The sequence below is a fragment of the Juglans regia genome, chromosome 2 (genome assembly GCF_001411555.2).
Source record: "Juglans regia cultivar Chandler chromosome 2, Walnut 2.0, whole genome shotgun sequence".
Taxonomy (NCBI): Eukaryota; Viridiplantae; Streptophyta; class Magnoliopsida; order Fagales; family Juglandaceae; genus Juglans; species Juglans regia.
The window spans coordinates 37758349-37775547 of NC_049902.1; the positions used below are offsets into that span (position 1 = coordinate 37758349).

Below are 17199 nucleotides of genomic sequence, written 5' to 3' on the forward strand. Positions count from 1 at the left end.
TCTGACCTCGATGAAGAAATTCATAAATTCTATAATTTTAACCTTGAGTTGCTGACTAGTAGAATAGGTATCTGTTACTACATTATGGATTTTGAACATTTAATCAGAATCAATATAGTATCTGTTACTATATTATGGATTTTGTTAATCAGATTAAATGTTCCCAAAAGCACTAGTTTGATGTTATTACGTCCCAACATGTTGAAAATCATTCAAAATTGATTTTACTCATGGGGCAATCAAATTAAAGGAACCTACGTACACCTTACCTTTGAAATTAATAACCTCTAATTAGGATTAAGAACATATCTACTTGTGGATCGTGCATGTAAAAAAAAAGTTGCTAATCATGTTTGCTTGTGTACTTCATACCTCATCAAAAGGCGCTTTGAAGATAAGGATTAGCTTTAGTGATGATGTTGATCTCGATCGGATTTATTAATTGTTGTATGCTTCATTAATTAGTGGCAATGACGTTGGATGATGTGGCCGTTTATTAAGGTTGGAACATCCCCTAACACTAATTAATTTGTGACAACCATTAGCCATCTTTCACAAAAAAAGTAATATGCATTTGTTTCTAATTCGCCAACAAATTTATCATACCAATTGCGCTCATGTTGTAATTAGCATGTAACTGAAATTTAAATGGGTCCATTTAAAAATGTTAATATCTATATGATTTTATAACTGTTGATCATCTATAGCGATCATGATACAATTTTATTAATTGATATGATAAATACACTTTACGCCATCAAACTTCATGGGTGCTTAGGACCCACAAATTTCAACGTAGATAAGGTCATACAACGACACATAGGGATGGTACGAATACCAAGAAGATATAGGTGACGTTCTATTGCGAAAGGTTAAGGTTGGATGGGACCGTACCCAAGATGTAAAATGAAAAGCAGATAGGTCGCTATAGTGAATGTAGAGTGCTTATTTTGTCAATCGTACCACTTCTCCAATCAGATCCGGCACATTGTCCCGAAATGCATTAAAATTGCGATCTCGAACGATTTCAAACTTTGAAACCAAGTTCAACAAAAATTTGAAGACTTAAAAGGACTTCAAAAATAAATAGTATTTGGTTTTCGAACTTCAAATTAACAAGTCTTTCCTCATTCGCCTCTTTAAGTAATTTGACTCTTTGAGGTCGTGTATTGAAACCAATTCTAATGTAATTCTATTGAGGCAATAATCATTATTTCAAAGCCAACACAGGATGGAATGCGTTTAAATATGGACGTATTTATCAAATATTCATACATTAATTCCCTAAATAAATTCCTTATTCATCACCAATAACCCGGCCCACCTGCGTTATATAGTGTTTGTTGCTACATTTTTAAAAGCATGTTCCTCACCTGGAAGCATTAAGTAGACCTACTATCATCCTCGTGTTTCTCAAATAGCTAAATATACAAAGAGGGATGCTTCATATTTCCCCCATCTCAGTGCTAGACCCCCTTATTCATCCTCAGCTCCAAACACATAAAACTTACAATGGGAACTCCTTCTGAAGAATATCAAGATTCCTGGAATCGCAAGCTTCAAGCATGTCATTCCTAGAAGCACAGCTGCAAAAAAGATAAAAGATAAAAATGTGTACACAATTTGGTTGAATCACAAAACAGACTAAGAAAGTTCTCTTCTAACTGAGGTACCTCAAAGAAATTCTCAAATATTGCCATGCATTGTCTGCCTTTGGATTCATAGCAAGTGCCCGGACGTAGTAACATATGGAATCCACGTACATGCCCTAGGTGACAGAAATAGTGAAACCATTTCTTCATTCAAAAACTGCCCTTACAGTAACTCAACTGAATCCAATTTCCAATGTCCAATGTCTTGGTAATTTATCAAGCATTCAAATTATTATTATTGCTTTTATATATTGTTGTCCAAAAGATGCTATAAGAATCATGAGAGCCACAAAACTTGGGATAGGTTAGACCTATCTGCTTCCTGGTGCTGACTTTGGGCGTGACAGGGGAAGTGGTGGACCCCTATAAGCCGAATGACCCGCACACATGCTATACTATACTCAACAGGAGCTCCGTACCCAATGTCCTGCAGGGAGTTTTGCCGCCCGGGGGCCCAGGGGGAGGAGGGGACGGGGATTACACATTACCAGTTACCTCCCTAAACCACCACTCCTGACTACCATATTACCAAAATTGTCACTCACCCCCCCTATTTTGAAACAGAGATTGCATTTTAATCCCTCGTTAAAATTTCAAAGTTAAGGAAGAAAAATAGTTGACTGGACTAATTGTACTTTGCATCTTCTTTACATATCCTCAAGTGATGGGTTTTTAACAATCTAAATAAATAGCCACCACTCCACTGAGCTGCGGTCCTATAGTGTGAAGGACTTGATAATTTAGTTCGTGTAAAATAAATTTGAAAAGTTTTTATGTTTATGGCCAGCTTGATGTAAAGCTATTTTGGAAAAAAAATACCCAAGTAATGAAAAAAGAAATTTAAACGATGGTAATATTTTTTTTTTTAATCGGTAATCTAGGTGTTTTATTCATAAGAGTAGGCAAAGCCCAAGTATACATGAGAAATATCTAACCAGAGTTTACAACTGATAGTAAAAAGTCATGGACATTTAGTCTGTTACAAACAATGGCCCCCACCCATGAGAACAATGTTTTAAAGAAAAGAACTTTCAGCTCCTCCATTGTCTTCTCACGGTTTTTGAAGCTTCTATTATTTATTTGTATTTATGTTTTCCCAACCTAGCACTACTTGCTATTATTTATTTATTTTATTCACTAGAAAAACCTTGATTAATTATTGGCTGTTGATATTGCTAGTTTATAGACATGCATCATTTCATTTTTCTCTGAGTGGCTCTCAAGCTTTTATGTATGAATCAAACAACTCTGCTTAACCAGTAACACATTAAATAAAACAAATTAAAAACAAAGAACAAGAAAATTAAAAGAAAATCAGTTCTCATTTAAAAGAAGAAGAAAAGGGGGGCCAAAGATGACTTTTAGATGGAACAACCAAGTACAGAAACAAACCTGATTGGCATAACTGATACCCATATTTGCCCAAGCACGAACATAATTAGGTTTCAAATCTAGTGCCTGGAAACCAGAGGCAAAGTGGTTTTACACTGATTAATAATAGTTTCCAGAAAACAAACGAAGGAAATAAAATCACGCAAGTAACTAAACTAAGATACACTGACCATGAATAAACAAAATAAAAAATGACATAAGGAAATATATTTCAGTATGGTTGACATATAGGAGGGACAAGTATGAGAAAGTACAAAAGGAGCACTAAAATCTATAAACTGTCGACTGCAGATGGCCAGCAATGTGATAACATGGAATATGTTAAAGTGGAAAAGTTCGATGAACAATTATTTTTTAAGTAATGAACAGCAAAATTTAAAAGAAGAAACTTGTTGTTCGAGACAAAATGAAACATAATAAAGTTTGAGGTGACAATTCCAGCGTGGGATTAATAAAAATATCTTCTATACACCAATAGGTGCTTCCAGTAAGATTTAGATGGTAAAATAGATGACAGTCAAGAAACGTTATCCAAAGCAAGGACTACAACATTCCTAGTGGTGTGTCATTGACCAAAAAGAACCCCCCTTCCCTAAACAATAAATAAATATATAAATCAACCCCTTGAAACTAAATCACCTGAACAACTACCTAAAGCCAAATGGTAGGACCCATGTCTAAATTACAAATTTCCTTCTCAGTATTATGTGGAAGGAAAAATTCAGGCACAAAGGGTTAAATACTAAATAGTCTCTGTAGTTTGCCTTGTGGACAGATCAGTCCCTATACTCTAACCAATGATTGCATGCCAATGTCGTGTAAAAAGTTTAAAAAAAAATTATTTAAATTTAAAAAAAATCAATTGAAAAAAACTGACACTAAATCATGCATTTCTGGGTGGCATAACTGGGTGCAACCCCAGAGTAGCTTGAGTCACCACCCAGGTATAGAAAGGGTGCAACCTTGGCTCGCCTAGGCGTGACCCCAAATCCCAGGTCACCACCCTGGCTAGCCTGGGTGGTGACTTGAGCATTGCCTAGGTTGCGTCCAAGCATCGCCAGGGTGGAGACCTAGGCAACTTAGTCTGGCAGTCGGCCGGTTTGGGTGGCAGCCCAGGCATTCTGCCTAGCTCACACATGTCCAAGTTAACTTTCTATATTCTATTTTTTGGCTTTTTTTTTTAATATTATTTTTGTTTCATAAAATGAGATTTTAAATTTTATAGTGTCACTCCATCATTGGTGATGTCATGGCATATTTAACAAAGTAGTAACAGAAGGATTAAACAATCAAAGTTGAAAGTATATGGAGTAGTGGAGTGGCCAATCTATCCAAAAGGCAAATCACAAGGACTATTTTAATATTTAACCCAAAAATAATCGATATTCTAATAGGTGTTAATGAAAAGATACAGGGCTAAATAGATGATGTAAAGAATGCAGTATAAAACCAGTAGCTCAACACTCCAAGTGATGACCTTCCTTCTTACATATAGACATACTCCGCATTAAAGAACAAGAAATCCATCAAAATCTACATAAACCCAGCATACACAACTTCTAGACTGGAACTACCACATTGTAATCATAAGTTATTAAATAACAACGCATAAGACTCAAGAAGTTCTTAGGCCTCAAGCCAATAAGAAATAGTCCAAATGGCACTTCCTTGCCCATATGAATGGGGTACAGTCATAGCTGATTGGTTATACTTGACCATAAATCTATCCTTAATTACTCAATTATATTTAATAATCAATTATTGTTTTATTTATTTATTTATAAGTACAAGATTTTATTCATAATGGCAAAAGTAGGCATAGCTGAAGTACACATGAATTATATACGAGGAAAGGGTAGAAGTAAAAGATTTTATTGTTTTATACAAAGCAAGGGTAGAAGTTCAAGATCAGTTGTTTTTCCTGCCCATCTTCTGAACGAATATGGAAGCAGCAATTTGAGACAGTAACCTGCTCCTGAAGTGGAGTAGCAATACAAAATAGATGACAACCTCCGTGTCTTTTTTTTTTTTTTTTTGGGGCTCTGTAAATGCAAAATCACAAACCCTAGAAGATTTCAACACAAACAGAGAGATGTGTTTGGTGTTCTTGAAGAGATGCTATTTTATGGAAGGAGTAGGATTAATTCACTCAAAGTCATTGAGAAGACTCGAGAACATCTAGCTTCAAAAATCTTGGAAATTTCTACAGAGATAGTCAATTAATTGTGAGGCGTATTCTAGCCTGTATTAATTGGCTCAGTGTCTGTCACTTGGGTCTAGATTCTCTGCCAACTGATTCACTAAGTGCCTAATTGGGGGTTCAACGCATTAAGTGCCCATGTAACCAACCAATAGAGCAAAAATATTTCTAAAAAGGTATCAAGGCCATAGCCACAGACCACTGTGTACTTTTACTTCTATATCACATTCACACCTCATCGTCAACCTGACATCATGATTTCCACCAATAACTATTTGTGACAGCATAGAAATAGCCTAATTAAACCTCCTAATACACTATGGAACCTAAAAGAGGTTATCGATAGAGGATTAAGTTGATGGGTTAACAGCTTACAAAATACCTTTTGATAAGCCAATATTGCATCAGCACTCTGAACGCTATTTGCTTGTGTTGCACCAAGCTTGTTCCAAAGAGAGTAATCATGGGGTTTCAGTTTCAAAGCTGTCTGAAAAGATGCAATGGCTTTGTCATACTCTCTGGACAAATTGTATAAGACACCAAGAACTATGTGAACATCAGCATCGTCTGGCGACATTTGAGCAGCTTCGTTGAACAATCTAGCAACCTGCAGGCCACAAAAACATCTCTGATGCACATATAAATGGATCATCTACGGCCACAGATGCTCATCATGTTCTAACACTATCAATACTACTCCAAAACCCTTTGTGATGGTCACCTAAATGCACTACTCCCTTATGGAACATACTTAAATTTTTCGGCTGGCAGGCTGCTGTTAAAACATCCCAACCACATAATTAAGCTAGTAGGTAAAGAGGCCTAACAAGCAGATAATCCCCTAACCAAGCTCAAACCTACAAATGCGGGATCATTTTTTAACACCGGCAACATCCAACACCATTGGAAAAGTGAGCCATGGAGCCACCAGTCACCATTGAACATTCTGAGTTTGCCAACGCGAGACATGCTCCATCCCCGGCTTTCTCCCTAGATATTTGCATTAAGTTTTGTAATTACAAATAAACAACTAGATTTAAGTTGATATTATTCTTTTGTTTACTAAATTGGTCACTGAAAGGTACGTTTGGTTAAGAGAAATTTTGGGAATGTTTGAGATTTTCTAAGAATTTGTATAAGATGTATTATTTATTTGGTTTTGTGAAAGTAGATAGGCATTTGTTTTCCGACCAAATAGCAAAAGAAGATAGGAAAATTTGAAGATTTTTTTTTTTTTTAAATATGTTTTGTATTGAGATTTGTGAAAGTATATAGGTAGAGTTGAAAAGTTATTTGCATATAATTTTTTGGGTAGTTTTTGTTTTGGTTTTTGTATTTTTTACTTTTCACCGAAATCTAGATAAATGATTGAATAAAACATTGAAATAAGAAATTTATTTCAGATTGAAAGATGTTTGGATAGAAGTTGAAAAATATATTGAAAAACTTGGGGAAAAAGAATAGCAAACCAAGCATGGCCTAAATCTCTGCTAAATTGTAGTTTATCAGCTATAAATGTTCAGGGGAAAGGAGACTGGCATACATTGGACAGTTGGACTAGTAACAAATTAAAAAATAAAAAGAAAGAAAAGAACAACAAGAATGAGTGTATGAATCATCATTAACTGGGATCAAAAGTCAAAACTCATTTGCACTCTTTTTTTATAAGTAAGAAGATCTTTATTAATAAGTGCAAAGGCGCAACCTGTTGTACACATGTAAAAACATGCAATCATTTTATCATGCAAAAATTGATGCCAGTATCATTGCAAAAAATATTTAAAATTTAACCAAGTCAGGAAAAGATAAAGAAAGTGTGATAAAGATATGCCCCTTTTGGTGAATTATTTTCCGAACTTAATAACAAAATAATAACTATAGGGTGAAAAGGTGGAGAGGTATTAGAGGTGTCAGACTCTTCATAAGAAAGGTTGTGTTTATGCAAAAAATAAATAGAAAATGATTAACACAAAAACAAAACACAATGTTTGTAAACATGACAAGTGGATAAGGTTAGGATCTCCAAGAAATGACCAAGAGACGAGACCAACGTGGCAAGAAGCAAGGCAGGTGTTGGAAAGACGACCTCTGGAAAGGCATCTAAACTGATTGACAATTAATTCATGGCACAGATTGCACCCAGGACTAGGGACCCAAGCTCTGATGCACATCGATGCCCATCTCCGCAGGGTGTAAGGTCCATAGAACCTTGAAGGAAGAAGCATCAAGCATTCGAGGAGGAAACTCAGTCCGTTTTTGTAAAGTGAGCATCCTTCAACTGGCTACTCATGGCAAAGTACAAAGAATTTTGGTTTGGTGGGATGTTAAAGGTACTGTACTGGAGGTTCTTCTTCCAAATGTAACACCAACACAACAGTTGAAGGATGATTCGCATACAACAGGGGTCTATCAGTGCAAGAAGGCCTTCTAATGAAAAATCATAAGTTCTATAGTATCATCCTAAGAATTTTCCCATCTGAAAAGTTCCAAATTCCCCTGCAAAACAGGTTCTGAAGGGAACACAAGCGTGCATGTGCACACACACCCCAACAATAACAACACTTACATCAGCATAATACAAAGAATCGGACAGCTCTGGAGAGACAAGTGTCCCATACTTTGGGTGATGACGTAACCATCCATATAAATATTTCAATGCAGCTGCCTGCTCAAGTTCTGCATATTTCAAAACAGGTCATAAGTTTCTTGCTCTTCCATCATAAACTGTTAGTTTCCAGTACTTTTGTTCACAGCACCAAAAAGTACAGAACTCCTAACACGAAATAGCCAAGAAAAAAGTGCAGCAAGCAACCACTAACCATTTGTATGACTCACTCCAAGGGCAAGAAGCACTTCCAGATTTGTTGGATCTGCCTCCTGCGCACGCATCATGGCTGCAATAGCCTGCATATATCGGAGTTTAGCTTTATACATTATTATGTGAGAATAGAAAGTAAATGATTAAATTTACATCTTCACTAAGCATAAAATTTAAGGACAATTAGTAGTTTAACTTGGCATTAGGTCTTGAGTTTGAATCCTAACTCTACACTTCACCCTATTTCTATTAAATATTCTACATGTTGCACCCACTTATTAAGGAATCTGGCCAACATGTCAAAAGAATGAGAATATAAATTAGGTGAATAAATTCATTAGTCCCATTAGTTTGAGCTTTTGGGACATTTAGCGATTTAACATTTTCTACAAAGTAAAATCAACTAGTCAGACTTGATAAACAACAAAGATTGTGCAGAGCATTAAATGCACAAGACTACTAAAAGATGAAACCAAATTAAGCCGCAAATCCTCGATCCATATCATTTCCGGCAACTAAATGTATTCAAAAGATGGCCATAAATCCTAGTTGATCAAGCATTCAGCTCAGTAAAAAATAAAACACAATTTTAACTTCATTAGAGAAAACAATGTCCTGAAGATCCAATGAACATGGAAGTCAATTGGACATGCATGCAACTTACATCAGACGGGAAAAAAGGGGCATCGAAAACAATTCTAACCAAAAAGAAAAAATTGTCATCGATTATAGAAGTTCAGTCTGGAGTTATATGATGCCACGAAAGTAGCAATATTAGACATGATACTATAGTATGGGAAGGATTTCAGGCATGTCAAAGTTACGACATGTGATATGGTATATGAACCTTCTTTATTAGTGCTGCTGTCCAATTTACTTATCTTTCTTTTTCTTCTCTTTTATGGAAGGGAAGGAAAGGAGGAAACATTGAAATCAGGACATGCAAAAACCTACATTTAAAACTTCATACTTTCAGCGTCAAATATAACATAACCTCAAGATGTTAATATTGTTTCTCAAAGTTAAGCCTTGATGAAAAAGGTACAAGAAACTTTGTTTATGTACAAATCAACAAATAAACGTATTGGGAAGGGAAATCCCCTACAAGATAAGTTACAAATGTTACTTATAAAAAAAAGATAAGTTACAAATGTTTTTGACAAGCATCCACGACAATCAGTCGTGTGAACCAAAAACCTATTAATGGATAAGAACACACTCCAACTAATTCCCAAAAAATAGAAATTTGTGTCAAATTAGAACTAGTCACTAGTCCTAGCATTGAACTATTAAAAAAACTCATATAAGCAAAAAATCTCAAATATCCTTGATCATGAGACTTATAATTATCCCTATAAATAAGAACCATAATTTTTTATAAGTATTTATAAGAACCAAAATTCCAACGGTAGTAATTAAGATTAACGTAATAGATACTTTATACTTCTCTCTGAATATTTTTTATACTTCTCTTCGATTTTTTTTTACGCCTATATTTTTTTGCATCTATCTTTATTATTTATATTTTTTTGCATCTATCTTTATTATTTATGCAATTCCAATTCAATACAAGCCACTCATTATTTTATTTTATTTTTATTATAGTTATAACAATTCCATATTATGTTCAATTCAATAAGAAAATATTGTTGGATTAAATAGAAAATATTGAATAATTTTCTATTTTAATTTATAGTTTTTTACATTATGTTCTTTTCTCAACATTCACATTCATTTTGACAACAGGTATATCGAACAAATATTATAAATAAAAGAATTGCTCTGAGTGGCCATGCGGTAATGTCCTTTAAGAAGCTTGGATAACAGTATAATTGCTCAACAAGAGTTCAACTTTGTTGTACAGTCATACAAACATGCAGAAAAAATAGTAATTGTACACTTCAGCATGAAAAACGGAATAACCTGTTGATCATCATCATTCTCGGCATGCGCTATTCCCAGTAACCTCCAACCTTCAGCAATGTCAGGGTTTTTCAAGACTTCAGCCTCTAATGCAAGCACTGCTTCACTCAGAAGACCTTTGCGGAACAGCTCCTGACCTTCTTTTAAGGGATTGGGGTGACCAACGTAAGGATTCATATCGGAAAAGACATATAACCCCCTTGAAGTGTCCGACCGATTCTTGGCAGCCACTTGTTCATTTAGGTACCTATATTTTAGTGGCACATGGGGATTAATCCCATGACAAGGAGCTTATGTCTTAAAAGACTCATAATTTTGGCACCAATTAGATCATTTGCACCATTTTCGACTATACACCAAATATTATGAGAGAATTATGTGGAAAAGAATAAAAAATGAACAAGAAGCCACAAGGACGAATTACACTCTGCATTCGCAAACTACCAACCCTTTTGCAATGAGCACCCTAAACAACTAACAAGTTTCAACATGCAATGAGCACCCTAAGCAACTAACAAGTTTCAACGTGCACTCCAATTAAAATTAACTGTTAAGAATATACCACATGGCCTATTTTTTATTCATCGTAACGGTCAAATATTAACCAGAGGTGCCAGTTGAAATATATTGGTAGTTTAGGATGCACATTGAAATCTATTGATAGTTTAGGGTGCACATTACAACTTTCGTAGTATAGGGTGTACATTGCAAAACAGATGATAGTTAAGGGATGCATAATGTAATGTTACCTACAAATCAAATCGATAGGATTTTGTTATTTATAAAAAATAATAATAAAGGGTATACCAACTCAACCTGATAGTATAAAAGCAAGCACCACAACAAGATTCATATAACAGGAAAAAAAAAAATATTTATTGGGCATGCATATACATGTATCTTTCCCTTCTTAACAAAAGCAACTAATAAAAATTGGGTCAGGGAGAACCTACTATAAAAGGGTGCTGCTACTCAGCCCCATGAATTTGCCCCCTCAAACTTACCACCAGTGCAAATTGTACTTTTTTTTCTTTCTTTTTCTTTCAAACATCTTTAAACATTTTTTAAAAATAAAAAAAATACAACTCTTCACTAATAATCACTTCCTTAACCATTAAGAAAAAATAAAAAATAAAATAAAATACCCGAGCAGTAACTTTGAGGGGGCAAACTCATGAGGCCAAGTATCATTTTCCACTATAAAAACCTTACAAAATTGTCACAAAACCACCCAATTAACAATGCTAGTTCAAAAGTGTTCTCCCCAAGTACAAGATGAGCATTTGACGATTGTTCAATAGTACTATATCTTCTAGAAGGTCAACTGACTTACTCATCATATGCACTCGCCCAATTATCAGCAGAATCCTCTTCCAAAGCCCCTTCACCAACTTGACGCCCAAACTCTTCTGCCCAGTCCTGAACGTGCAGCTTAGAGAATTCATTGACCCACTGATCATCAACGGGCCCATGTTGCTCTTGTTCAGTTGTAAACTCATTCACCCATTGATCAGAACCATGAGAAACCTGAAAAACACTAGAATCAAGACAACAGAGATGGGAGGAAAACTCAACCCTTACAGAATTATGTGATGCACATATTTTAGACATCGAATTGAACAAAGCCAATGCCTTATTTGTATGCACCCCTAATATAGGTAGTATCTTTTAGGGCGCACACAAATAAATTGTACACGTGTCCTTAAACCATTGTCCTTATTTCTAATTTGCCATCATCCAAATTTATCCCTAGAACAAAAGTCAAAGTTTAATTTTCCAATGATGCCTTCGATTTTATTATTGGTTACATGTCCCCCATCTGCCTTTTTCCAAAAAAAAATAATAATAATAAGACTTAACTCAAATGGTGATTTCATAAAGGACGGGTCGAATGCATCTAATGCACTTCTTAAAATTCAAAACATCTTAAAGTGAACTATAATCTAGGGATTTCTTTCTACCACTTAAAAAATAAGAAAACGAGGTTGAGGTAGAGCTTCATTGAGTATGAAAACACTTGCCTGTCTCTGTGCATCAGAACATGATTGTTACAAATATCATTGACTCTGATATTCTAGAATATGACTGTGATATATATTTTTGTTTTCACTATATGTTGATTTCTAAATGTTTGCTAGATCAGTTTTACGCACAACATATATTGATTGCCTTTGTATGACCTTCTAATTTTATATGTCATGTAAACTATCAAAAAAATTTATGTCATGTCATAGCTTCTTTCTCAAAGCTAAGTAATAAAACCTATCTAAAATACCTGCTATTATAAGTTTAAGCATTAAAAAGTTGTATCATTTGAAATCCTATGACTGATACGTAAAACTTTAAAATACAGAGCTTGTTTGTGTATAAATTTTTTATCTGTTTGTTGCTATTCATGTGCATGTTTATATGCATACATGTGTAGTTGTATGATTATACGCACACGTACGGATTGGGAAATGCATACATACATATATAAAGAAATGCACAGCAATGCTTTAATATATTGGATGACTGCTAGCCAAACATATACTTGAATAATTACATACAAATTCATCAGCCCAAGCAGAACTCCTGTTATACTGTTGTCGATATTCTGCTGCCCAATCCCCAGATGCCGGTAATGCAGTTTCCTTGACTTGATTATCATCAATAATAAGTTCACCACGACTCATCTTTGACAAAAACTGAAGAAATTTTGAGTTCTGCATGCCACAAATTGCTGTACAACATTAAATATTGCAAGAAAATAAAGCCAAAAAGTACAAAAAAAGATCAATGAAAATTGAGTCATATAATGGAAACAAAGAAAAAAAAATTACATGTTCCCAAAACTTTTTTTTTTATCGATAAACAAAAATTTTATTGATCATGAAATAGACAAAAGCCTGAGTATACAGGACATATGCAAGAGTGTCGCCTATGCGTAAACTGCAACAAAATTAACACTTAATTGTTTTTTTTTATTATTGGCACCGGGTGTCCAAGAACAAAGTTCCAACTAATCCTGAGGGTGTACAAGCCCTCAACAAGGAGTTTTCCACAAGTGCACATCGGGTAATTCAAGGGAAAGTTCCCTAAGTCCGATGGTCCCTAGAAATTGTTTGCACCCAAGAGGATTTGAACCTTAGATCTGGAGGGAGCATACCACCAAGACCAAGGCCTTTAATGCTTATCATGGTCCAGAAAAGATGAGCTCTAAAGATGATTTAATCCTTTTCATTCCAAGAACAATTTTATAGATATTGGTACCATCCTCAGTGCAACAGCCAAATAGCTATAAGAGTTTTTGAATGGTTCCTTAAAGATGTTTTCAGCATGATGCTTAAAAGATGCTACGATAGAAGAACTTTAAACTTTTTTCTTCAAAACTCTGCTACTTTGAACAGCCTCTATAGATTTTAATGGGCGGAGTTTTCTCGTATATTCTCCTATTCCTAGTTAGGTGTTCCTCTTGTATACTTCTCGTGTACTCTTGCTATGCCTTCTAAGTTTTTTTTTTTTTTTTTTTCTTTTCAAATAAAATCTTCCATTACCAATAAAAAAGGTCAATATAAAGCTTGTTTATGTCAAACATCCCCGAGCATCCAAAACCTAGAAAATTCACATGCAAATACCAGGTCAAGAATGTATGAGAAGCATTAATTTAATGAGAGCATAAGAACCTGAAATTTAGGGTCATCATTTTGAGCTAATGTATTTGCAAGCATGCGGGTCTGCTCCATGGCAGCAAAGTTTGAGATATTTGCACCTCTCATGTGATCTACCGACGTCAACTGAGATTGTACCGGTAATTAAAAAAAGAGGTATCAATAAAATGTCTCATGATACATGTAGTGAAGTAGAAAGGCCTTACTTTTTTCATGATCTCAATTTAAAAATTGTACGAGTTTATGCCCCTATGATAAATACAGTAAGTACAAAAGAAGTTGTGCAGAAATGCATTCCTGTGTAAATATAAAATACTTTCTTACCTGCTCGAATTCAGAGGCCCAACCAATCGCACCATGTTGTTGTTCAAAAGAGTGAGCCCAAGCATCGGCATCACCATGTTCCGTTCTCTGTTGGTTAAATTCAGCTACCCATTCATCTGCAGCATGAGCACCGTGTTTCAGGCTATCTTGGGACTCATTCCAGTAATCCTCTAGTTCCCTAAATCTCCCAGGCAGAGGCCCCTTAGCTCGAACGTCACCATCAATATCCAAAGAACATAAAAGAGCATTAACCTTGAAAAATAAAAATAAACTAGTTTAGATTATACGTTCTAAGCAATTGAGCAGGAAAAACTCAAGTATATGTTCCTTATGTACATCACATAATGAGAACAATTAGAATAAGGACCAGGGCCAAGACATATTTGCTTCTAAATCCTTTGAAACAACATAAATAATGATGATAAAAAGATTTTTTTGTTTTAAAACAAAAGAACCCATTCCACTCCACCAGGACCAATCAAACTTTAAACAGAAAATTATGAAATAAACCAAATGGCTAAACGTTAACGTAAACACGATAAATGAGGGCAGCATCCCAAATAGTTAGATACTATAAAACTAAGCTAATTGGAACTTTGCTCAGTCCATGAAAGACCAATTCAAAGTAGGGATGAAGAAAATCACTGCAAAAATTCTGAAACACGTAATAGAATGAGGTAAATCAAGTAACATTCCAGACCTGCGCATTTATGAAGTCTTCACTTTTATCTGCAAAAAAGTGTCGAGCCATTATGCTGCTACGGTCACGTATGCATTGCTTGTCACCTTCAGACAAACCTAATATTGGGAGTGGAATAGGGCGAAACGGAACTCCACCACGGCTACTATCAACAAAGGAATGCAAGAAGCTGGACAACACTCTCTGTGGTGGCCCTGCAGGTCAGTGGGGAGTAAAAAATATTGACAAAAATAGTAAGAAAATTTTCCTCTGCTTACAAGAGAGAGCATCCATAAACCCACCAACAATAACAAATTCTCCAAACCCCCCCCCCCCCCTCCCCTCCTTCCCTTTCCCCTTTCACATTCAACTCAGTTAGACCTGAATCTCAAATTGTTCAGGTCAGCAACATGAATCCTTCTTAGAACTACGGTAGTGTATTTTTTTTTTTTTTTGTTCCAATAGGGAGTATTCTATTGTCCTGACCAACTTAACCATAAGTTGTTTTTCCCACAAGGAGTACTCCCCTATTGAAAAAAGAAAAACTAATCCTTATTCAACACCTATCACGTCTCAAAAACCATCTTCAATTTCCTACTTCCCAATGTAAACACAACTCTTTTCGCTTCCAATACAAGCCACATCAACTAACTAGCACCTCAAGAACAGTCTATCAAAACCACAAGAGCTTTTAAACACAGCATTACTGTAGTCATGCACCCTTTCAAAGGTCCATTCCTTTAAGGTTCTCCAAGCCCCAAGGGCCTTTATTTTAGCTTTTCTAATTCGACTTGAGTAAAATTCACATCCAAGAAAAGCTCAGAAATCAAATAAGCTCAGACGTTACCATCCAAAATTGGTTGCTGAGGCCGAGTGAGAGATGCCCTATCATATATGCGGTCAAGCTCAGGGATGAGGGTTTGACTTCCCCTACCCTGAGGCGGAAGCGGAGCCTGAGAACGCTGTATATCATCCCACGCAGCTGAAAGTTCACCCTGCCCTGCAGAGCGGAAGCCGCGAAGAAAGTCTGAGCCCTGACCACATAAAAACAATTATGATAAAAGGTCCAAGTTATTCATGATAAAAAGAAATCCAAGTTATCCAGCGAGACAAGTAACAAAACAATAGAGAAGACGACCATTATGACAAATAAAATAAAATAAGAAAAAGAAAAAACCTGGTCGTTGGATTCCACAAATGACCGATCAAGAGCTCCTAAATGATCATCGTTATCTGCGAAGAAATGCCTCTCGGAACTTGTGGGTACAGACGTAGGAATCTCCTTTATCTTTTCCTGTAAAGAGACAAAAAACAGTCCAATTCTCGATTAAATTAAAACTACGATAGTTTGTCAAATTTTACATCAGAAACACAAATCCAGTAATTGTTGAACGGGAAAAACTGTGACAAAATCAAGGAAATAGAGAACACGTCTACCTTAGAAGAAGATCCAATAAGAGCGTTGGCCAGAGCACCGAGAGGATTGGACGAAGAAGAAGAGCCGGGTACCGCACAAGCAGCTCCACCGGTAACAAGCTCACGCATCGCCATAATACTCTCTCTCTCTCTGTGTCTAAATTGTCAACTAAATTCTTGTTAGAGTTGGAGGCCTGTTCGATCTTTCTCTCGCTTTGTGGCGGTGCTGCTTTCTGGCTTCGCCTTCTCTCGGTTAAAAAGCTGTGTACTTCATTCGTTCCGCAGTTCTACAAATTCTTCTCTCTCTCTCTCTCTCTCTCTCTGCCAATTTTCAGCAATTCATTTTATCTTATTACATTTAATCATTATAATTTTTTAAATTTTTAAATAAAATATAAAAAATAATTTAATTTTTTTAAATCTCAAAATAAAAATTATATTTTAATAATATTTTATTTCATTTTATTTCATTTCATCTATATAACAAACGAGGCCTTACACTTTTATTATTTAAAAAAAAAAATTATGACATATTTAGGGCCTTTAGATAGATAGAATGATAGTAAAATAGTTTGAGTTAACATTTTTTATTAGATTTTAAAAAATAAGAGAGAAAAATTGAATAAAAATATTATAAAATTTAAAAATTATTTTAATATTTTTTTAAAATTTAAAAAATTATTATTATTTTTTGTATTTTGTTTGACAGTTTAAAAATATTGTAATGATTCGATTTTAATTAGATGAAAAAGTTAAAAATCTAAAATTAAAAATATTTTGTGTTTTAGTAATGTTTGAGAAAGAAATATGGGTCGGGTGCGATGCGGGGCAGGGCGGGGCCTTGCTGGGGTCAGCTTGCCCCTGCCCCCACTAATGGTCTACCATGCAGGGCGGGGCTGACGGAGGCGAAGTAGCGGGGGACGGGGCCCCATTGCCCACCCCTAGGGCCGGGGTCCAAAACTCCGCAACCACTTGAGCTTAAATGTACACTGGGCGCATACTCATACACAGAGTGCGGGCACTGCCATGCACAAGGAGCTTCGCGCCCCCCCGCCACGAGGCCCACTGACCAGCCGGTGGTTTATGTCTCCACGACACCGAACTGCGGCCATGGAGGTCATGATCACGTCGGCCCATGGGTGTAG

At 35.6% G+C, this 17199-nt stretch overlaps 1 protein-coding gene across 1 annotated transcript; it reads right to left on the reverse strand.

The window, feature by feature from the left end:
• Nucleotides 1–1213: 1213 nt before the first annotated feature.
• LOC108986094 (peroxisome biogenesis protein 5) lies at nucleotides 1214–16386 on the reverse strand. Its single transcript, XM_018958620.2, has 15 exons — nucleotides 16076–16386; nucleotides 15816–15932; nucleotides 15486–15672; nucleotides 14660–14853; nucleotides 13960–14211; nucleotides 13651–13761; nucleotides 12535–12690; nucleotides 11319–11512; nucleotides 9986–10232; nucleotides 8064–8148; nucleotides 7811–7920; nucleotides 5627–5851; nucleotides 3045–3110; nucleotides 1674–1768; nucleotides 1214–1586 (listed from the first exon to the last, which is right to left on the reverse strand). Exons 1-15 carry the CDS (start codon nucleotides 16187–16189, stop codon nucleotides 1508–1510), a joined length of 2232 nt encoding a protein of 743 aa, XP_018814165.1. The 5' UTR covers nucleotides 16190–16386; the 3' UTR covers nucleotides 1214–1507.
• Between the last annotated feature and the right edge of the window lie 813 nt (nucleotides 16387–17199).

Bases quoted from the DNA above. Each gene is read 5' to 3' on its own strand.
- LOC108986094 (XM_018958620.2), bottom strand. From the start codon at position 16,189: ATGGCGATGCGTGAGCTTGTTACCGGTGGAGCTGCTTGTGCGGTACCC. The intron at 14,212-14,659 runs GTCTGGAATGTT...TTATTTTTCAAG, and splicing joins AAGACTTCATAAATGCGCAG to GTTAATGCTCTTTTATGTTC. The intron at 5,852-7,810 runs GTAAGTGTTGTT...TGTGGCCTGCAG, and splicing joins ATTCTTTGTATTATGCTGAT to GTTGCTAGATTGTTCAACGA.